This window comes from Aethina tumida, chromosome 7, assembly GCF_024364675.1.
Source record: "Aethina tumida isolate Nest 87 chromosome 7, icAetTumi1.1, whole genome shotgun sequence".
Classification (NCBI taxonomy): Eukaryota; Metazoa; Arthropoda; class Insecta; order Coleoptera; family Nitidulidae; genus Aethina; species Aethina tumida.
Genome location: NC_065441.1, coordinates 5175382 through 5200967, shown reverse-complemented (window position 1 = coordinate 5200967; position 25586 = coordinate 5175382). Strand labels below are relative to the sequence as shown.

General features: G+C 29.1%; 1 protein-coding gene across 1 annotated transcript; it reads left to right on the top strand.

The window, feature by feature from the left end:
• Positions 1-1586: 1586 nt before the first annotated feature.
• LOC109598980 (uncharacterized) lies at positions 1587-24575 on the top strand. The gene is made up of 11 exons (XM_049969602.1): positions 1587-3776; positions 7340-7496; positions 9377-9481; positions 15086-15294; positions 20675-20902; positions 20960-21110; positions 21289-21432; positions 21845-22130; positions 22185-22382; positions 22657-23173; positions 23688-24575. The coding sequence occupies exons 1-11, from the start codon at positions 2040-2042 to the stop codon at positions 24369-24371; spliced, it is 4416 nt and encodes a 1471-aa protein (XP_049825559.1). The 5' UTR covers positions 1587-2039; the 3' UTR covers positions 24372-24575.
• The last annotated feature ends 1011 nt before the right edge of the window (positions 24576-25586 follow it).

The window sequence follows — 25586 nt, the reverse complement described above, 5'->3', positions numbered from 1 at the left end:
TTAAAATTTTTTAGTTGTATGAAGAAATTAAATTTATTGTTAGGTTTTTTTTTATATTCAGAAAATAAATATTAAAATTGTACAAAGAATCAAAATACATATTTTAATTAAATGAATCAATATTCACTTTTTAATAATTTTTATTTTTTATTTATCTGGGATATAATGTTAAATATTTTATATTATTATATTAAAAATCATATATTATAATTAAAATAATCATAAATTATTATTAACATTTTTAAGCTGTATAAACAAAATAAAAATTTTGAATATTTTCATCAATTTTATTATTTGTGTAATTTACAATATGTAACTTTTACTTTCCAGAGGTTTATTTTCAATTTAATAATATTTTTGAATTTTTATTTTTTAGAGAATTTTTTTTAGCTGTTAAGCCATACAAAACAAGTTTTATTAATTGGATAAATTATTACTTTTTTGGTTTTCATAACTTTTCTTGTTGGTACATTTAGAATATATTTTTTATTTTCTCTTCAACTGTATTTTTGATTTATATTTTTAATTTTAATTCAGGTTAAATTTTAAATAATCGAGAACTAAAAAAAAATAAAATAAAATCATATATATTAATTAAGGTTACTCAATTTTTAGTTTATATGTTTTTTAATATCACTTTTTAAGTTGAAAAAATAAAATTTTGTTAATTGAATCAATTTTTACTTTTAGGTTTTTATAAAATTCATTATGAATATATTTAGAAAATTATTTTTAAAATTTTTAATCGGTAAAAAAATAATATTTTTATTAATTTAATTGACATATTTTTTTAATTTTCAATTATTTTTTATAACTGTACAAAGTATATTATAACTATCATAAATTAAAAATCATTTTTTGTTTTACTGTTACATATTTTAATTAAATGTCATTTTTTACTTTCTAGGATTTCATAATATATTTTTTTTTTCAAATTATTACAATTATAATAGAGAAAATAATATAATTAATATTAAATAAATAAATTATTATTAAATAATTATTAATAAAAAATACAATTTATAAGTTATTTATAAGCTACTTATTCAAAGGTATAAAAATTATAAAAATTCACGTAAACAAGCAATAATTAATGAAAAATATAAATATAAATTATTTTTAAATGATCGACTTTGAAGATAGATATATTAAAATAATTTAGTATATTTTTAAACTCCTAATTGAATATCTAAATTTATATATACATAATTTATAAAATTTTATAAATGAAAAATATTAATTGCACAACAATGTACTTTGTAGTTCGGTTGTTAAGACTAATGATCGTAGTTAGTGAATAAAATTAATCGCCAATTATATTTAACATCGAAATATGTGTTATTAACACATTCAGCCTGTCCGATTTATGTACTACAATAAATTCAACAAATTATAAATAAATATAAAAAAACTGGCAAGGTCAGTTTGTCCCAGTTCCACAAGAAGATCCCGAGCTTTTATTGTCTAGAGAAAATTATTCACGCCCATACACCTAATATTTATCTTATATATTTTCCTAACTTTGTCTAGCTTACTACAAATACGCCAGTTGCCAAATGTTATATTTTTGAACAAACTTTGCCGCTCTCACTAAAAACGATTCAGTTCTGAGTGGTCCACATGCGAAGTTTAAGTAGCGACGCGTTACCCAAAAAAAAATTTGCCAACGACCGATCGCAACCCTAAAAAAGTCGGTATTTCAGCCCTAGTTTAAGCGCAATGTGTATTTAAAATTGAGTGTGATTGAACTGTGATTTAATTTATGCAATCGGTGACAGTAAACACTAATTATTACTAGTGATATTCGATTTTTGATTGGATTTGTGCGGACTTCCAAAGAATTATTATTGAAATTAACACCTATGTTTATTGTTCGAAATAAATAATAAAACCAGTACCCAAGTATATTTTGTGCAAGTGCCAAAATCCGCGACACTTTCCGTTTAAATCACGAGCATGAATTGAACGGGCAAAACAATTTTAAATGTCCAGAGAAATCCGTGTCAAAACAACACGTTGAATAATTCCCATTGGCCAAGATGGCGGACGCTAGTGTTAAACGAAAGTCCCTAGGCAGAAGTGCATCCACGGAGAGCACCGACTACTCCCTCACCATGGGCAAAAGTTTCAGGAAAAAGAAGCCGAAGGAACGATGGCTGTTGACCAGGAAGACGTGGAGGTACATGGCGGACGCCGGCAGGAAACTGATCCCGGACGGCGCCCAAAACAGACCCGAGGACATACCCAAGATCGAGGCCTACTTCCAGGAGGTGTGCAAGAAGGAGAACCGCTTTCTGTTGTGGAGGAAAAACTCGTATCCGGGCGCGTTGGGCTTCCGCAAGAAGCGCAGGAAGGTGATCAAGGGCGGCAGTTGCAGGAAGGCGTGCAGCGAGGATGAAATCGTGCTGGGCAGGCCGGACAGGCCGTCGAGGCTCGACATCTATCCCACCACGACGGGGAAGTTCGACTTGAAGAAGATGAAGGAGGATTTCCTCAACCAACCGACGGAACACAGCGACTACAACCTGTTCGACCCCATTAAGTTGAGCTCGGAGAGTTTGCCGGCCGACCCGGAGGAAAGGCAGCTCGTGAGTATGCTGGAGACTTATCTGAAAATCGCCGATCAGCCGGGCCACTCGAAGCTCAACCACGAGTTTAACTATCAGGAACTGGTCGACAAGCTACAGAGGCACCTGAGCATGGCCTCCAGACAAACGAGCTCTTTTCCTGGCTACTACAAGCCCGGACAGATTCACTTCCAAGGCGACCACGTGCAGAAAAGTCTTTCGGAAACTTTGAGCAGATACTACGGTGCTACAGGGAATAGGGATAAAATAGTTTCAGATTTGCTAACCGACAGGAAAGCGTTAGAAAAATTGTATTTCGAACTGAGGAAGACTAAAGGATTTAGAGGATCAAGGGGAGGAACTGGTTATACCACCAGGTATGGCTGTGGACCTTCTCAAATGCCCAGTTATGATCTGAAGGCAACGGGTTCGATTGAAAGGCGAACCGGAACGACTCATCCACCACCTTTGATTGAAGTGCAAAGTGAGACGTTCGAGGTGACTTACCGAGATTACGGAACTCAAACTTTGGCAATAACAGAACCAGAATTACGATTTTGCGAGGAAGAATACAAGAAGGTTTTAGCTGAAAGATACGACGATGCGGGTTATAAAGATAGCAGAGGTAACAGAAGAAGAAGTAGTGTTGACAACGATGACGTTTCACAATCGGTTAGTGACACGATTAAAAGGTACCTAAGAATGGCGCGTAAAAAAAGTGTGGACACGGAAAAAGCGGACAGATTCAAGCGCGTAAATTACGACAGAAACTTGCGTAACATAAAGGCTAAGGGTGAAATAACGAAACCGGGCGACGATGACGGTTTGAACAAGGGCTGTCAGACGAACGAAGAATGGATCTTAACCTATCGCGACCTAAAGTTCCAAGAGATTGCGGAAGTTTCGGACGCGGAAAGTCACGTTTCTAGTTCTAGATCGAGCATCGACGTTGGGGTGGTGGAGGCGGCGACGCCGACGTCACCGCCGCCCCACAAGAGCGCCAGTCATTCGTTTTTAAGCTCCCTGTTGCATGGCAAACACGAGAAAACTGATAAGAATTGTTCTTCAGCAGTGACGGCGGCCGCGATGCAGAAGAGCAAGTCCTCGTCCAGCGTCATACCTGGCGGGAGGCTCACCAAGAAGATCTTCCGGTCGAGGTCCAAGAGCCAAACCAGGCCGAGTCACACGCCATGCAGTTGGACGCCACAGGTAAGCCAGGTTTTGCTTTTTAAAAGGTTTTATTGCCACCACGTGCTCCTAACAATAACCAACAACAACAACAACGTTGAGAAACAAGGAACGCAACTTGACGTGCATGAAATCGGACAAAACTTATTAGACATTAAAAATAGTAGTCGCATTGCAACACAATCTCGTGTTTGCGATTCCGAAAATAAAAGAAAATGGGATACGATTGATACTGACCAGATTTTCTATTTGCGTAAATTGTGGCCCGCAATATTTTATTTACCGGATTTGACAAATAATTAATTGTAAATGAAACAAACCGCGAATTTTACAATAACATTCACGCGCCAAACATTCCAGGCAATGCGGTTTTTGCATTCTGAGCGAAACACTCGTAGGATTTGATTCAAGGCAAGGATGAAGATATATCGCGTCTCGATGGTCTAATGAAAAACATGTTTTCACGTCGAGGTTGAAAAACTGCGACTTCAAAGCTGCCAATGGTTTTGGAACCATCCAAACACTGATTGAAAACGTGTTTCGCACTAACTGTTAACGTAAGGTTTAATCATAATGGAACAATTCACGCAGTTTGGTTTATTTATTGTAACACTGATTGTAGAACGTTTCGAAAACTACTTTTTTTGTTTAAAATTCGGAGAAAATTACATTGGTAATGTTATTTTAAATCAAGGACGCGAATTATAATGATTTTCTGATAGATTTTTACATAAATATGTACCTCTAAAGGTCCGGGTAAGTTGTTCAAGGTTAAGCTGGGCTAAGTTAGGTTAAGTTGGGCTAGGTTAGGTTAAGTCAGATTAGGCTAAGTTAGTTAAGTTTTTTCAAAGGTCCAAAGATGATTTAATTAGATCAATGTCAGTGGTTTAATTAGATTTATGCTAGATGGAGTTTAGGTTATGTTAGAGTAGAACAGGTTTTATCAAGAATTAACTATTCAAAAATTATTATTATCATCAATTTAATTAAATTCGTAATAAATAAAATATCATTTAAATTTATACAATAGATTAAATTAGGTTTGCTTAAGTTAGACTAGGTTGAGTTAACCTAAATTGTATTTTTTTATCAAGGACTGAATATCCCAAGATCAGAATTATCAATAACTTAATTAAATTAATAAATGTACTAGACAAAATAAGATTTAGATTTATAGGTTAGCTCATGCTAGATGGGGTTTCTGTTTTGCTTGGGTTGGGCAGATTTTATCAAGAATTAACTATTCAAAAATTATTATTATCATCAATTTAATTAAATTCGTAATAAATAAAATAACATTTAATTTTATAAGATTAAATTAGGTTTGCTTAAGTTAGATTAGGTTGAGTTAATCTAAATTGTATTTTTTTACTAAGGATTGAATATCCGAAGATCAGTGTTATCAACAATTTAATTAAATTAATAAAAATTCAAGATTAAATAACATTTAGATTTATAGCTTAGCTTATGCTAGGTGGGGTTTAGGTTCTGTTGAGGTAGTACAGGTTTTATCAATAATCAACTATTCAAAAATTATTATTTTCCTCAATTTAATTAAATTTGTAATAAATAAAATAAAATTTAAATTTATAGGATAGGTTAAATTAGGTTTGCTTAAGTTAGACTAGGTTGAGTTGATCTAAATTGTATTTTTTTTTTACCAAGGATTGAGTACTAAAGATCAATGTTATCAACAATTTCATTAAATTATTAAATGTGCTAGACAAAATAACATTTAGATTTATAGGTTAGCTTATGCTAGGTGGAGTTTAGGTTTTGTTTGCATAGAACAGGTTTTATCAAGGATTAACTATTCAAAAATTAATATTATTGTCCATTTAATTAAATTCGTAATAAATAATTTAACATTTAAATTTATATGTTAATTAAACTTTTGCTTAAGTTAGACTAGGTTGAGTTGACATGGATTGGATTGAACATCCAAAGATCAGTACTATCAACAATTTAATTAAATTAATGAATATTAAACAAATAAAATAACATTTAGATTTATAGATTAGGTTATGCTAGGTAAGGTTTAGGTCAAATCTAATTACGTCTAAATTAAAACATTTTTTCAATTATTAACTAACCAAATATCATTATTACAGTCAAGTTCATTAAATTAGTAATAAATAAATAAAATAACCATTGAATTTATTGGATGGTTAAATTAGGCTTGCTTAAATTAGACTAGGTTGAGTTGGATCTAACTGATCACTGATTAAGGAATAAACAACTATAGAACAATTTAATTGTATTAATAAAATTAGATAATTTATAGATTAGGTTATGCTAAGTGGAGTTTAGAGAGTGTTAGAGTAAATTAGATTAGGTCATATCAGAATATGTTTAAATTGAAACATTTTGTCAAAAATTAATTATTCGAAAATTATTATTATCATCAATTTAATTAAATTAGTAACAATACATAAAAAACATTGGTTTAGGTTAAGTATAGATTGGTTAGGTTTAAATAAAGTTATTATTTCCTAAAAAATAAATATTCAAAGACAGTATAATCATTTAAATTAATAAAATAAGGCACAAGATTAGAAGACAACAAAGAAAAAATGTTTTAGTTATAACTAAAAGTAATTTTTTATATTAAATTCATGCAAAAACTTGTTTTTCTTATAATTTCAAAAAAAAAAAATAAAATCTATTCGTAGTTTCACGTCAAAACACACACACACACGCCACACAGGTCAAAATCGTTTTCAACAAAAATAACAATTTGATTTTGATAGTAATCGTTGTGTCAGTGTCAGGGATATGCACCGATGACTAACCGCGAAATTTATATTTATGTATACCGATAGCGGGCCAATATTATCCCAACTAATAAAATCATCTCATCGCATGTGTATAATGTGCTCCAATACAGCACCGCTATTTATAAAATATTCTTTTTTATTTTGTTGTTCGTAATGCCAAACGGATTTTATTTATAATGCGGTGTTTAAAAAACCCGTGCCCGAGATTTTGGGGATTGTTTATGATATAGTGAGTATACTCTAAAATCTGCAAAACTAGAATGATACATGTTATATTACTATGAAATATGTCTGTGTGTGTATTTCTACATATTTATTTAATTCTTTTTCTGGTTGTAGTTATAATTATTGGAGCTACATGTTTTTTAATGTTGGGCCAGTTGGATAACAAAATTTTGAATGATCCAATTATTTTTTAAACGTTTGACACTTGAAAGATGAATGAACACTATTAACCTTGTGTCTTTCACTAATTAATGAATTTTACTCTGATCACTAACCTATAATTTAAATAGGTCAATAACAGGTGGTTGTAGCGTAAAATTAACATAATTAGTATAATGAACAAAATAAAAAATAAGTTTAAAATACATTTGGAATAATAATAATTATTATGCCTGAAAAACTGTTTTATGTATTAACTTATTTATTTATTTATTGTAGAATAAAAAGACATTTGTTGTGACTGCATCAATTTTAGCTTATCCAATAAAGATTTTGCCTTTTATTCTATAATAAACTTGAACGAAAATAAATAAGACAGATAGTAATATCTTGAGAGACATCCTGCAATATATTTTTCCTCAGGGTGGTTGCGTGTGGAACAGCGTGACTGGTCGTCAAGTCGTCCTGAACGACACGTCCCTCCTCAACTTGACCGACGTCGAGAGGAAAGTCCTGCAGGCTGTCGCAATAGCCAAACTGCAAGCCTTAAACTTGGGAGTGAACGTCAAAGTCCCAACAGGTAAGCCGTGAAAATAGAGCAGCGAATTTTAAAAATAGTGAAATTTAAAATATAACTACAAAGAAAATACATAAATATAGGGTTACAACATAAAACGAGTAAAAATAACACGATTTACAAATAAATAATACACGTGTCCTTGTGAACTGTGATTATAAGTCTGGATTGATTTGCTTGTTTTACTGCAATCAAAATTCGTTTCGGACATATTTCTACTGTTTTATGGATGCCGTTTTATGTACGTTACCAACGTAATTTTGCCAAAAATGTTATAATATAACATTTCAGAAATAATTAGATTTTTGAGTGGTTTGTTGTTGAAAATGTTTCCTATTATTTAAACTTTACTACTAATTTATCTTTATTTCAAATATTTTTAATTGCACTACAATTTTTATATTTCAAATATTTATTATCTGAATACTTCACAATATTAATTATTTAATTTTTAACGACATACATATATCTTTCAACTTTTTGAAGCAATCTTAATTTTTTTTCTGTTGAATTTTTTGTATTTCCAAATTATCCTTTGGATTCTGCAATATCAAGAATCAAAAATTTATATATTTAAACTTATTTATTCGTTATAATATGTCTTAAATTTTTCTTAACAAAATGTTTCAGAATAATAATAATATAATATTAAAAATAATATTCCAGTCACTTAATTTAGTCAATAAGCTTTTTTGGACAATTTATATATATATATATATATATATTAATATATATATATATATATATATATATATATATATATATTAATTTTTCTAATCGTCTTTTGAATTCTGTATTCTAAAAATTTTAAATTTTAATTCATTATCTAACAAATTTTGAATATTTATACCAAATTTTAAAAATGTTCAATCTTGTATAGTTGCTAAATTCTTATTTATTGAGGTTTATCATACATTTTATAATTTTATAATATTATAATATTTATTATTTAATTTTTAATGGAATACTTAAATTTTATCATTAAATTTTTTGAGACTATTTTAAAGCCTTAAATATTTATAATTCCAAACTGCCCTTTGGATTCTTCAATATCCAGATTCAAAAGCTTATTTCGTCAACATCATAACTTATTTGTTAAGCATTAAATACATATAATATTTTACAATATTTAATAATCCATAGTTACTAATTTAATCAATAAACTTTTTAGGATAATCTTAAGGAAAAAATATGTTTTTTTTAATTTTTCTAATCGTGTTTTGGTCGACTGGATTCTAAAAATTCAAAATTATAACTCATTATCTAAGAATTTACTTTGTAATTAATTATTTTTAATGTTTTTAGTTTTCTGAAATAATTTCTCATCTTGTATTGTCTATTTTCTTATTTATAATAGTTTTCTATATATTTTTAAAATCATATGATACTTAGATAGATCTAGATGTTCAAATTTCTACACTTCCATTTAATAATTTATAATTTTGAGATCGTATATTTATATAAAACTCAGTAATATTACATATATTTAATAAACTTTCAATTAATAGTTCAAACATTTAGAATTTCCAGCGAAGTTTAACTAAATCTTCCTCCCATAAAAATTCCGATCATTCCCAGTCCCACGTTAAAATGGTGCAGGCGCATGTGAATTATTTCGAAACGATGACAAGATATCCACAAATCATAAAACTACATTGTGTATTTATTGGTTTAAAGGTTTTTCAACAACCAAAGTTTATTTTCCTTCGATTATCACGTTTTCTTCTATTATACATTGCCGAAATCGATTCAAAAATATCACAAACAATGGAAAAAAAATGACTTTCATGAGTTGTGCGCCGTCCAGTCATATTTGCACGTCTGTTCTTTTGTAACTTAACACAATTTAAAAGAGTTAACCCCAAGTTTTGCACGGTTTTCAGAAAACGTCGGCATCGTCAGCAAACCGAAGAGACGGCCGTACCTGCTCAAAAGGAAGGCACTCACAACGGGAATATTTGATACGAGCCGAAAGGACGCCGAAAAAGGTAAAAGCAAACTGCATTAATCCCACTACTTTTTCCACATAACTCCAGACCTACACTTCCTGCACGTGATACAACTCCCTGAGGAGCCAAACTGTGACACAATGTGCCGGATTATTTTCCCTGGACAATAAAAAATATTAATTGGAGGCTGAAGTGCCGTTTTATTGCCGGTAATTCGATGGAAGACCGCCAAAGAGGGTTTTGAGTGTAAAAATATGTTGGATTTTATTGCTGTTGTATTCCGGAAATATTAGTTACAATTATTACCAGTAAATTTCTAAATTCAACGCTTCAATGTTTTGTGGTTTTTATTGAGCACAAAACATGCGTTTTCCTGCGTATCTTCCTGAACGTAATTTATTATCTTTGTTCTCATGAAACAAGTATCGTTCACGAATTCAATTAGTATGAATTGATCGTTTTCCATTTAAAACCGTCAGTCGAGGAAAGCCAAACTGTCTGACGTAATTAATAGACTGGTTTCAATTGAAAGTTTTCTTTTGTCACTAGATAAACAATTAGTTCTTTCCAAGGAGTGTTGGAACTGTCATAAAACTAAAATAGATCATAAGATTGAGTACCTTTACAATTAATTTCTAGTTAAACTAGTTAAATCACAATTCCCCGTTTTCATTAGTTACATAAATATTTTCAACTAATATTTATTCTTTTATTTTAAGCCCAGCCATTTTATTTATTAAAGAAACAAAAATTTATTATCAGTTACAGAATAAAATATTAATTCAAGCTTTATTAAATAATAGAATAATTTCTAAACTTCATTTTTATTGTAAAATTTTATATATTTTCCATTTTAAAACACTTGTATTTTTCTATTACAATAAAACCAATAAATAATCGAATATTTTTAACGTGCCTATTTTCGAAAAACCAGACGTTTCAACAGGTTAAAGACCAGTCAAGGACACACTGGACGAACTGTAAACACAATTAGTTAATAATTTAATAACTTTTCGCTTATTAAACTATCGGAACACAATTAATTAACTCGGTTACAACTTAATTTGTAACATCACGCTATAATTTATAATGGAAATAAGTTGCAACAGGGACAAGAAAAATTTCGAGACGTTTGACAGTTCATGCCAACTTCTGTCATCAAATTTAGGCACGGTTAAAATTGATTAATCCGTGTGGGTAGTCCGCTCACCACACGGCCCCTTATTATTCCCTAACACAAAAATTTAATTAATCCGATATAAAATTACCTTCTGGTATTTACGTTATAAATAAACTGGGCGAATTCATTGCCAAGAAATTTACATTATTCTGTTTTAAGTTTATAAGGAGTTTCAAAACTATGCATAATTGTATAATTGTGTTCGTATAATTATAGATAACATAATAGAAATAAAATTCTTCATTTTAAATGTTGGATTAAATGGTTATTACAAAATTGTTTGAACTTAATTTTAAGTCATTTATTTAAATGCACATAAAAAATGTTTACAATAATTCGAAAACCAAAAAATTTTAGGCTTATTTTCTTCATAATTCAATTCATAAACTATACAAAAAATTAAATACATTGTTTCAATAAAAATTTTTTGATAGTGTACTATTTTTATTATTTTGTAAATTAATTTAAATGTAACTGAAAATCCATTTTTTTTAAATTTAGTTTCAAATTACGAAAAATCTTTAAAGCTATTTAGGAAATACTTGAAAAAAATATATAAATTAAATATTAAAAAAATAAAAGTTATGTTATTGTCAGTAAATAAAAAATAAATTAATTAAACCACATTTTAATAATGCTACAAAACTTTTAAATCACATATATAATTTTAAATAAAACAGTAAATGTCTAAAATCCAAGATAATTAGAAACAATATTCAAATTAAAAAATATAGATATAAAAAATAAAATTTTTATAAAATTAACTTTTAAAGATTTTATAAACTATAATAAAATGTGGACACAAAACAAAACATTATTTAATTCATGTATGTTATTTAATAAATAATTAAATATGTAACTAAAAACTTAGAGTTCTTTAGATTCTTCACTATGAAGGTTCAAAAGCTTATTTTAACATCATTTCTAAATTGTTAATCATAATATTTTAGAATAATTAATATTTTATAGTCACTTAATTTAGTCAATAAATTTTTAGGACAATCTTAAGGAAAAAATATATTCAAAATTCAAAATTTTAATTCATTATCTAAAAATTTACTTCGTTAATAAATGTTTTTTTTTATATTTTAATGATTAAATCAAATTTTAAAAATATTTAGTATTCTATAGTTTCTAAATTCTTATTTGTTAAAGTTTCTCGTTCATTTTATAATGTTGTAACTTATTTCATTTTTAATGGTATATTTAATTTTTTTTTTAACTTTTTGAGGCTTCTCTATAGCCTTAAATTTTTCATTTTAATTTTTATAACTGTGTAAACTGTTCTTTGGATTCTTTTTCAGTAGAACAAACTTCTTAATTTTATGCAACAATTTATGACAACAATTACGAGTCATAAAAATATTTAATTCATTAGTTCAAGTTAATTAGTAAATAATTAAATATGTATCTAAAAACTATAATTTCGTAAGCTATTCACAAGTTACGAACAGTTTTTTAGTAAATAATTAAAAAAATAAAAAGATTATTATAAACAATACTCCTTATTATTATCGTATAGATATAAAAAAATACTTTATAATTTTTTACATTAATTTTAAAATTTTGTATAAATTATAATATAATAATATTATAAAATATGGATAGATTAACTACAGATTTATAAAAAAATAAATAAATATAAAGCCTGAAAACTCTTATATTTATTATTCACTTAAATTTCAGTCGAACAAACCTTTTAATCTTATACGATAATTTATAGTAAAAGCTCTAATATGTATGAATTGCATCAACTGTAATAAATCAAGAATATATTGTTTTACAGATTTATAAATAATAGCCAATATGAAAAATTTATTTATTATGCATATTATGCAATACTTTATAAAACAAATAAAACATGAACTGATTTATTTTTCGACTTTTTTGTCAAATATATACAAAATATTTTTATTTTATTAAACACAATCAAACGAACATTAAAATTTCATCTAATAAGAAATAATATTAAAATGGATATATTTTTTTTTCAATAAATTTTAAATTTAAAAAAATTTGTATGAATATTATACAAGAACAATCAATCTGAAAATTTTATTTGTTATTCACTTAATTTTAAGTCAAAAAACCTTTTAGTTTTATGCAATAATTTATAATAAAAATTACAAAACATCAAATATAAATTTATTGTATACCTTTTTGTAGATATTGTGTCAATAAACATAATATTTCTGGCAAAATTATATTTTTGATAAACGCTTTTCCATTAATGTTTCGCCAGAACTCCTGGCATAATTCCATTATTTTGTAAATTTTGCTTTTGATTCATTAAATATTGAACCTCACTCGTTTACTATTTCTGCCTATTTTCACGTGGAAAATTAGACTAACTAAATATGAGCACGACTGAATATTGATGATGCTTTGAAAAATGGTTAATTGATTGTATATAATAAAACGATCTTTATACAAAAAAATTGTATTTTAATTATGAATTATAACATCAGAATATCTTCAGATTCTGTTGTAACAAAATAACAACTCAACAAAATACAATTATTATAGTTAACATAAAATTTAAATGGAACCTGTAAGTTATTTTGAGTATTTTAAGAGTGTTTGAATCCAAAAATAGTTCGTATTAATACAAAATTAATCGTGTTTACTTAAACACGAAACGGTCGAAGACAGTCCAAACATATTGCTCAAATTTTCTCTTCCTGTCATGATTCGGTGTCGAACATGACAGTTTTTTGATTTTATTTTCGGATGCATTTATAAAAGAACATTTCATAATTTTCACGTTCACGTAACAGATTTTAAAACCCCCCGAAATAAAATCTATCAGGCCGGACAGTTTAGGTGGAATGGACGATCAAAATAAATGTTTACTTAAAAAACGATCAGGAAATAAATAGATTGGGGAATTTATGTTGATGTGCCACTTCGAGTAAACGTCCGAAACGATTTATTTACGGTGTTACGGGGTTACGATGTAATTGACGCATACTGGGACCCTTAAAATTTTTGCTGAACAACTGCATTTCCTGCAAATTCGAAATAATGGCGGAGCATAATTGCAAAAAAGTAACTGACTGGATCTATTTTAGCGTAGAAATTCCGAATGTCAGACTGTTTTATGAAAATAGTTTAGCTATACGTAATGTCTCATGTGTGATTTTTTACAGGTAGTCAGTGTGTGTTTATTTGAGACTTTGGCACCGTTTAAAATAACCGCCAGGCGTTTCTGGGAATTTTTGTAAACACATTTAAACGAAGATATTAATGTCCTTGTAACAGTAATAATTTATTGTCGGCAATTGTTGTAAATCGACTATTTATTAACGCAATTATTTAAATCATTAGCATGTTTATTGCTTCGGTTATTTTGAGCACACCATTTTTGAGCAATACATTTTTTCTCTCAATAAAACCAACTGTACAAAATCGATTTTATTTAATAAAGTGAGAATTTATAAAATAAATTTTAGTGTCTTAACATTAGGTATTAGAAAGCTGGATTTAGAACAAATAATGGCACCAATAATGTTTCTAAATTGCGTTGTGTTTTAAACCAATTAACTGACATTTTAATACAAAACACCCGTTAATTGCGTCATATTTCAAAAGTTTTGATTCAAAATTAATTAAGCTAAAATCGTTCGTCCGTGATTATAATTAAAATAGTTTGGTGCAAAATTCCTGTCCGTAACTTTTGGCAGGAATTGAATTATTTAGACCGGTCTTCATAATTTCGCACTAAAATTATTAATTATTTACATTTTATAGGAAGTGATTTTGGATTAATTTTAACTGTTGAATGAGCGCAATTACGAACAAAACTATGTATGTAATTAAATTGTGGACTTCCAAAATATGATAATTTCATGGAATGTAATATTAAAGTAAAAAACTACTAAAGACATTAAAAAAAAATAAACAGAATTATTTATCTTATAAATTATAAAATTAAAATTAATAATTAAAATTAATCAATCAAATATTAATATTTATCTTGTAGAATTTAATTTTTTCAAATAAACACCTCATACATTAAAAAAAATAAATATTACAACACAATACTAATTAAGTTTTATAAAATATTAAAATTAAATAAATATATCTAAAATATTAAACTATATACAATAAAAATATTATAAAATAATTACAATTTTACACTGATTATCAACTTTAATTAAATGGAAATTGGGTAATTTAAAAAAATAATGAAACTCAGAAATATATAAGAAATTAAAAAAAAAAAATAAGAAACTGCATAAAAATGAGTTTCAATTTAATCACTTTATATATTCAAAAGTTGAACCTACATTATACTTCATTGTATATTAAAATAAGAAACATCATAATTCAAGAAATACATAACGTAACCCCAATCACTCTAATCATCCTTGTCACTTTTCCCTTTACAAAGTCACCCTCCTGAACACAAATGCCCCTTGATTGCACCGAACATTATCAGGAAGGTGCCGCCTGTGTTACAGAAGGAAGCACCTCGGGCGGCCTGGTGTTCGGGATCCCTTTGACGCAGTGCGTGGAGAACGATCGGATAGCGAGGGCGGCCGCCGGCACCAGTCCCTTCAGGAGTCGGGCGGAGCTGGCGGGCACTGCCGACTACGCGCCCGCCACCATCGACCGGCATGGTTCCAGGGCAAGCTTTAGCTCGCTCATCGACTCGCCCCGAGGCGATGAAGTAAGTATATACATACATAGTAAATAATTTATACTCTCTTTGTTAATAATAATAACAGACAATATAACGATTATTTAAAGATTTTTTTGTGTTTTTCTAAAAACATTTAACTAACAATTAATTCTTAATTTAAAATAAATTAGGTATTACTTTAAATGAAAATACAAATTTTTTGGGAAATATAATATTAAAAGGGGTTAATAAACATTTATTAATATATGTTACAACGATTTAGACATTACTAATTCAAAAATCTGTAATATTTAAAAAATATATTTAAATAATAATAATATTATAATATAATCATATTTTTTATTATTATTATAGTTTTTAATTAGTTAAATATAAAAATTAATTTTCTTATTATTAAATGAAATCAATTATAAAAACTTATGTTAAAAAATATCTAATGCATTAAACAGACAATTTCAAAGTTCAAAAATTCCATAAAATATATGAATAAAAATAATTAAATGATTAAGTATTGTATTTTAGTCTTTTAACAATTTCAGGATTCAAATTTCAATTTGAACTAAATCAAATAATTTAAGTGAATATTAAAACATATTATTTGGCTGTAATTTAGTTTCAACTGAATAATTTCATCAATTTAACAGATATAAATTATATCCACGTGTTAATTTAATAAAGGGAGAAACGATATATAATTTATCTATTAAATTATTGAAATTGTTGAACTGAAACTAAATTTTAACCAAACAATATGTTTCAATATTGTATCACATAATTGGAAACCATTACCTGTGTGTATTTAATTCGTATTGCTTGTTTCTACATTCAAACTAGTAATTATTATTATTGTTATTATTTAATCCATAATTAGATCTCTCTAATACAAATTGTGTATTCCTGAAATTAAAAATTATTAACTTTTATACATTTATTATTATAAAATATTTCTTATGTTATCAAATGTACTAATTAATGTAATTATTTAATATTTATAATAATTAACTGTTTATAAAAATGTGTAAATATAATTATTTAAAAAAATTACAATAATTTGTTCACATAATATTGTGATTATAATATAATGAAATTATTACTTTTGTACAAATTAAATTAAAAAATAGAAATTTGACAATTAAATTAAAAAAATTTTAAATTAAAAATTATATATAAAAATATTTAGTTCAATATATTAAAATTTATCAATTAAATGAAAGTAAAATTATCATAAAAATTTAAGAAAGAATTAAGTCAACGAAATTAAAAGAAAAAGAAAATTATTGTTTTAAGATTACAACATTTTAAAATGGAATATTTAGTATTAAATCTTTTTTTATTTTGAAATGAATTTTTATGATAATTCAAAAAAGTTATTATTTTTCAATAGAGGACTTTGTTTTTTAAAAATGTTCAATTCATTAAAAAATTGAGGCATAAAAAAATTAAGAATAATACAAATTTGAAAATAATTTATTTTATACAATTTTAAAAACAGTTTTATTGTATTTGAAATACTGAGTTAGTTTTTTAAAACAACAAAACAATTCTCCTCAACTTACTATTATATTATAAAATACTTCTTAAGTTCTTAAAAATAACAATTTATATATTTTTAGTCCATAATAAATCTCTAAATTTTAAAAATAAACAGAAACTCAAAGAGATTATGATTATTTATAGAATTAACATACACATTTATTTATTTTTAAACTTGATAATATAAAAATTGACAGTCATAAAGTAATCTCGTTTCATACGTGATCATAATCACGTTTTCGATGAGACCATTTACTTTTGAACTCATTATTTACGAGATCCCGTATTTGTATTTCCTTGGACAAAAATATTGCGCACGTCAATCGAATTATTTTGATTGCAAAACCGATTAGTTTTTTGACGCACAATTTTACATGGTCAAGGCGGGCACCATTAAAAATCTCGAAACGGTTCGCACGGATGAAACTGCCGGTAAGTAAACGAGGCGTTGTGAGGCGCCTCCAAAATATATTGTCAAGGTATTTACCTTGCGAACATTGTTTGTCGGCCGGTTTATTTTTGAGTATTTTTTTGATACGCCCGGCACTAATATTAAACGTGCAAATTTAATTTTAATTACGTTTTTCGCACGGACGAAGAATACGGTCAAGTTCGAAGTGTTTTTTTTTTCTTTTGAAAGCTTCGCTACAATTTATTTTCGGTACATGTAAAATCGATTCGGGCTTGGGCCGCTTTAATGAATTCTTTAATAAATTTGTCAGTGAAACATGGTTACATAAAATCTAATTATAATGGAGCAATTTTGGAGGTGTAACAAGGCAGTGTTTCCACGTGTTATTTCGTGTCAAATTTTTTGAATACCGTACATTGTAACCGGAATCGGGGATAATGCCCAACTATTTGCCGACGCCCAAAGTTTAATGTAACGAGAATACTTTTTATCCGAAATTATATTCAGGCTAAATTTTTTTTGTAAATAAACAAGTATTGGAAATACGTCAGATGGAATATTATTACACATCTACTAATTGGCAAACGAAAAGCATGTTGTGACTAGAAAATTGGTCACTATTATCAAAGTCATATATTTGCATTTTTAAAGTACTTTTACATATTTAGTTGGTATATTTTTAAATCGATTCTGAAAAGTTTAAACAAGTTTTAAGTTATTGGAAACGGAAATGCAAAGTTAACAAGTTTCTAAGTAAGTTACAATACAAAACAAATAAAAATATGCCTTTCAATATTGCTGTGAAAATTCTAACTATACTTTATTCATGCATCAGAAAAATGTTAATATTTTTGTTACCATAAACTAATATAATCTAATAAACCATAACACTTAATTTAAAAATGTAAAAGAAATAAAATAAAAGGAGAAATGTTACCAAAAATGAAATGTTTGACACATTAAAAAAATTAGGTGTAATTAATAACAAAAATATTTAAATGTAACTCTAATTATTTAAAATATATAATAATTATTTAAAATATATAATACATTAAAATAATCTTAAAATTATAAAACGATTATAATTAATAAATAATTATTTATTATATTTACCAATAATCGTTATAAAAATTAAATTAATGAAATTGTCGATTTAAATAATAATAAAAACATTTTTCAATACATGCTTTGTAACAAACATTTGTCAAATTAATTGATTAATTTTTTTTGCTTTTATGACATATTTTAAAATAAATTAATAAATAAAAATATTTGAAATTCTAAAAAACCAACATAAACAAGAATGAAATTTTATTAAAAAAATAAATTAATTAACATATTAACGAGTGAAACATATTAAAATTTAAAAAATTGAATAATAAAATAATTAATTTTAAATAATTTTTAAACTTGACTTTATGTACATGTAATTAAAATTTTTTTCTAAAATATGTTTTTATATTATTATTAGTGTTTATTCACATATTTTTGTGTTTCTAAATTTCTTCTAAAGTAGAATAAGGTGAATATGGAATATTCAATAGTTCAAAGAATTTTTAAATATTGAGTAAGAATTGTTTTAAATTTCAAAAAATACAAATATTTTGAAAATTATAAACATAGAAGTTAATTAATTTAAAATACAAACATTTTAAATAATAATTATCAATAAAAAGTGACATGTAAAACTTAATAAAAACTAAAACAATATCTCAATAATTTTTTAATCTAAAATATTTAAAAGACAAAAGTTAAATATAAAAATACAATACATAAAATACGTAAAATAATAAAAATAGCCATTTATATTATATATATTATATTTGTAATTATAGATCCTCTCGTGTGATGATTATGAGCAATATTATCTAAAACAAAGTAAATAAATTAATAATTTTGAAATATCTGAAAAAAAAAAAATAATCGTTATCTTCTAAGAATTAATTAATTATAAATTGAAAAATAAAATATTTAAACTAATTTAAGGCAGGCATTTATAGATAAAATTATATTTTAATACGTTTAAATAACAATATTAATCAAGTTAATTAATAAATTAATTGATTAATAATTTGCTACTCAATTTTACTGATTTAATAAAAGCTGAAATGATTAAAACGTATTAAAATTTAAAGTTCAAAACGCCTAATTAATTAAATAATTAATTAATTTTTAAATAATTCTCAGAATGAATTAAATTTTTATACTCCTTTCAGTTTCTTTCAATAATAAAATTTTTCAATAATAAAATTGAATAAATTTTTAAACAATTTTATATTTAAAATTTTGAGTTAGAACAAAAAATAATATGAAAATATACATAATTTTTGAATTGAAATATGTAAAGGATGACTGAAAAATTGGAATTGCATTACTCCATTTTTAAAGTCTACAATATTTAAATATCAAGAGTTTGGATAAAATTATATCAGTATACATAAATAGATTCAAGTAAGAAATATATACAAAGATCACATTTATCTTATCTAAAAGAAAAACAATTTAAAAATTTTCTGGTTTCTGTTAAAATTAAGCAGTGATTCAACAAATGGTGCAATTTCATCATCATATCTTGTACATTGAAATAAACCAGGAACAAAGATCGTTAATAGAGAAAACAATGGGTCCACTAAAACAAACCGTCGTAGTAATCGATCTAATTTACATTGTATCAAACCACCAGAAAATCATAATCCAAAGACTGTTACCAGGCGAAAATCTACGTAAATCAAATTTAAAATAGACCAATCCAATTACCGTGCACCGCGTTGATCCGAATCGCAGATCGGTCCGTTGTCTGAAAAATATGTCTTTTATCGCAATAATGTGGGGCGATAACAAGTTTATAGTCCCGAAAGCGATTCGTAAATGACCTGTCTAGTTAATTGCAAAACGAACGGTCCCCGTCCACGTGAAACGTCACTGATGTTCCAATTGCATCACTCCATTGACGTCATGACATAGTTGGCAGCTCTCCCCCTATTCCGTCTGGTCGGGCCTTAATTTCAAAATATTAACATAACAAACATTTGAATTAATTAAAACAATTCGGTCTTTGAGCGCCAACGTTATTAAAATATGATTACGTCGACGCGTGCATTACGAGCCAAAATTAAAATTGGACGCGAAATTCCCATGTGAGCGTTGTCAAAAGGAAATTTGTATGAGGCTGGCATTTAATATTAAGCTGAATTAAACTTTTTAAACAGAATCCCCCGATTAGGAAAACAGCGGCTGGGGAGTTACATTGGAGTTTAATTTTGTACTTCTTGGCAGACCGGTCACGTATTCGATAAAACTGAGCTAAGCACGACTCTAAAACACCCCCGTAAGAAATCAATTTCTTTGGATCTTACGGTCACAAACACGCCCACTCACAATTACACTAAATATCAAATTCACTTTTTACATACTCCAGGATAATCGGTTTAAATTTTCTTTATTGAGCTCATTATTTTCCAGCGAGGATCCTGCGAGAGTCTGATGGCGAGAGGAAGGATGGTGGGAAGTGTGCCGGGTCTCCTGGACAAATTATCCTGCGGTTCAACCGCTGACATAACCGGCGCAGCAATGGAGGACGAAGCCTCAGTTCCAAACATCATAAACGAATGCATCCGGCATTTGGAACATCACGGCCTCCACATCGAAGGCATCTTCAGGGTGAGCGCCTCCAAGAAACGCGTCCGGCAGGTAAACAACAGCCATTAACAATTAACAACAACGTATAATTATATCATTTTTTTAAAGTTAAGAGAGGACTTCGATTGCGGAAAGGAAACGACTCTGGACGAGGTACAATGCCCGCAAGATGTGGCGACATTGTTGAAAGAATACCTTAGGGACCTGCCTGATCCTCTTCTGTGCAGAGATCTCTACCAAGCGTTCGTACAAACACAAAGTAAGTAAATTTTAAAGTTTCTCGGATGGTGATCTCCAGGGAGAAACACTCGGCTAATAGAGCTGGGTTTATTGAAGCAGCTTATGGCATCGTCTTAGTTTCTAGAGTCGTTTCAATGTCAGAAACATATTTGCGTAATAAAAATAGGGTGGTATTTAAGTTGTGTTTCGTGTTTCAGAAATACGCAATAGGAGACTGCAGTTTGAGGCTCTTCAGCATCTTTTACAACTATTACCTCCATCGAATAGGGACACGCTCTTTACGTTACTGGCTTTTTTAGCTACTGTAGCTAAGTACGCAGACGATGTAAAGGATTCTTCTGGTAATTTATGATTATTTGTTTTTTTATTAGTGAAATTGGAAACAGATTAATTAAATAGACTTTAATCAAACGACACTCGAGTTCCAAGCAATAATGACTTAAATAGAAGCTCTAACATTACTAAAAGACTATTCACAAAATACTTTTAAAATTAATTAAACACATTCAAATATTGTTTTTATTCTTGCAGTGCTTTATAAGCTTTTAATAAACAATCCTGCTTCTTCAACTCGTACGTAATGTATTGTTTGTAAATTTGTTTCATTCAAAATTAAACACACATAAGAGTATTTTCATTATTTTATTAATGTTAAAGTTCATTGTTTTTGATGTGTTGTCCAAAAAGGTTTTCAAATTTGTCCTATTCATACGTCAGTGTCACCAATAATTTCATTGAATCCTTGAATTCTAGGTGAACATTTGCCTGGCAATAAAATGGATTCCAACAACCTGGCAACGGTATTCGCCCCAAACATCCTACATTGCATTAAACCAGGAGCTAAAGACGCAACGGCAGATCGTCCTGAAGACCGTTTCGACATCATCAACGTGGTTAGGACCTTGATAGACCACTACAAGCAGTTGTTCACAGTCTCCGCAGCTCTGTTGGACGAAGTTTACGTCCACATGATGGACTCCAACCCTGAAGAGCTAGATCTGTTGCTGACCAAAAAAGATAACAGCCTAGCTGCCGATGAGTAAGTTCCTAAAACAGATTTTGATTAATTACAATCAATTAACCAATTGTTAAGGTCCGTTGATGAGTTGGACAGTGAAAGCAACTCGGCGCCTTGGACTCCGACGATGCCGACGGCGGAAATGTCGATTGAAAGCATCGTGGACGGGGACGGAAGAAGCACGCCGTCCGAGCCGAAGAAAACTTACTCGAGGGAGGAGTTTTTGCACGAGGCAGCCGCCACTGGAGGACCAAACGTCGGCATGAGAATCCGGTAATTCACAATAAATTTATCGGGGTGCAGTATATCACTGTAAATTGTACGGAAACGTTTGTTCAATGAATATGAAATACATTAATATTGCGGTATAAATAACAACAGTTTATCCTGTTTGTTTGAAAACATTTAGACAGTTTGATTTACTGCCCATTTTATTCATGTAAGTTAATTTCCATAACGTAGTACATATTTATCATTTGGAACATTCATTATTAATGTTTTCTGAAAGTTTTCCATTTACACGGTTCCTTTTATTTTTTCCTTTCAGTCACAAGGATCGTATAAGGGAGAGGAGCGAAAGGAGCTTGAGACGCAGGCGAGAGGAATCGGCTACCAGGAAACGTAGCAGCGAGGAGTCTAGTGGAATTTCGTCGGCCATCTCCCTAATCTCCAAACTGCGGGGACAGAAAGACGACGAATACCAATACGGCAAACACCGCTCGTCATCCATCGAAAGCACCAGCTCCACCCACACGGACAGCGACTTAAACCGTGCCTTAAGGATGTCCGAGGATTACGAAAGGAGGAAGTCTTCGCCGTACATCTTGGACAACAGCGGCGTCATAACGGCCAGCCTGACGATTCCCGTGCAGACGCAGGGACAGGCTTACAATGTGGATGACGACATTCCTTACATCGAAGATGGGGAGAACGGGAGGCAGCAGCTGACAATCGGGGTGGTGAGGACGCCGACTGCCCCGCCGAGGAGGAGGCAGACTTCGATGAGCGGAAGCGACTCCTCTTTGGCTTCTAACGTTCAACCCATCACTGGATCCATTTCTTTGGTAATAATTTTTTAACTTTATTTTATGTAGACTAACATATAAACATTCCACCTGATCCATCCTGTATTTTTATAGGCAATAAAAGGAAAACGGCACATTTATTGCATTATTAAACCAACATCCCTTATTCCGTTTATTTTAGATAAATCACGGAGACTTTACTTGACTCACGTTTTTATTGGTTGTTTGTTTTTAGTGTCATGTCTTATGTTTATTTTCCATTAAGTGTAGTTACTTGAATGTTGTGTAATATATTATTACATTTAAAATTTGTTCCAGTTAATTTATTGCCTGGTATATTAACAAATTCCTTTAAGACGACACAGCATAAGAATTGGACATTAAGCATGAAACGCACGTTCTTGCTCCAACTTCTCTACTCGTATTTTCAAATATGATGATAAATCTATATAACTTTTCAACTTAGGTACATCCTTTAAAGTTTCAACATTTGAACTTTAATATGCATTGAAAACCGTTGATCTCACTTTACATTTAAATTGTTACATTGCAGATGCAAGGCTATGATTCAGCCATGGGATCGTCGGCGACTTTTTCCAGCCCGGTTCAAAACACCCCCACATCCATCTCCAGCAGTATCGCAGACCAAGGCCCGTACAGTTCCCCACCGAGTTGGGCTTCCTCACCACCAACTTCTCCAGACAGCAACAACACGTCGGTTAATTACATACCCGACGAAGTGCCGGTCCAAAGGCCGGAACGAAGACGCACCACCAGCACCAGCAAAGACAGCCCGGTCGTCCAGAAGGTGTCGTTCTCGAACACCCAGGAGGTGCAGCAAATCAGCAAGCAGCCGACGAGGAAGTTCAGCGGAACGGACATCAACAAAACGACGACGACCTACGAAACGGAACCAACAAAACGTGAGCCCAAGTTCACGGCCAGCATTTCCAACATCGGAAATGCGGTGCTGCGATCGAAGACACAGGACTTCGAGAAAATCATCAAGGTGGAGGCCAAAGCGAAGACGACGGCGAACGCTGTCGCCGAACGGGAAAAGAAGAAGTACACGAAAAGACGGTACACCGATTCGAGACACCAAACTAGACATATACCGGACTCGGAGGCGCTTGAATCAAGCGCCGCGACGAGTAAAAAGGAGACGACAGCGAGTTTGTCTCAAGTGGGACCTTTTTATAAAAGGAGGGAGCTCATTTCGAGCGTGCCGACCAAGTGAAGTTTGGTCGAAAGTTGCGTGCAAGTGCGGAGATATCGTTCACAGATGTGTTCATGAACCAAGCAAAGCAATTAAGGTGATAAGTGTTTTAGATCTAGTCCTATTTAGTGTTTACTGTCAATTGTTATTTATTTTTAAGGGTGCATGCAAATCACACAGTTTTTGATGTATAATATTCAACCAGAATAAATTATTGTAAATTTATTGGTGTTTTATTTAAGTTTCTTTAATAACATTAGAATCATAGATTAATATTCTTATCAATTTAATTTCAAATAAATAAAAAGTAAAAAATGTTAAATAAAATGTATAGAACGATCTTTGTCTGAGTATCCAATTAAAAGAATTTATGGAAAAGTTTTATTGCAAATTTGTATTAATTAAAAAAGAGGGGTTGTTTATATACTAATTATGAACTTATTTCAAGAGTTTTAAAACATTTTTTCTTAAATTATTAAAGAAGTTTTAAAGCAGAATGATGCTTATGTATAAATTATGTGTTATTTGAGATTCATTAACTTTGTTAATTATTCACATAATATTTAATTATATTCTTAAAACACGGAAAAGTTCAGTTTGTAACATTCTAAAGATACATCTAGTTTTTATTTAACAAAACTTATTATGGACCTCGTATGTCAAAAAAGTGTATAATTGTGTATATCCTTCAAAGTATATAAAAAATATATTTGTTTAGTAAAATGAGTTTTCGTTTTACTCTTCTGATAAAACAAGAATTAAATAGAATATTTACAACTGGAGCAAACTAGGTTATGATAGGGAATTGGCTTGAATATATTTTACAACTAAAACAAATTAAAATACAAATTTAAATTCTTATGTTAAACTACATAACTTTTATTGGAACTTTCATTACATTAAAACTTATTGCTCTACTGAAGTGGTTGAGATTCAACTGATACGGTTGTCGAAGTGCTTCACTTGTACTGCAATAATTCCCTTCGAATATACTCGTACACATACAAGTCTAAAAATATTTTTATAAATCTCTAAATTTAGTTTCTTAAAAAAGTGTTAAAATATAGAATTTTTATTTATTTAAAATACAAACATAAAAAGTTAATTCATATGTTACTAGTATTTAGAATAGAAACAAATGTAATTTAAATTAATCAACAACAAAGTGTATATCCGAACTTCTCATCTGTTGGGCATTATGAATATTCTTCATTCGTGGAAAAAATTCTTTACTGT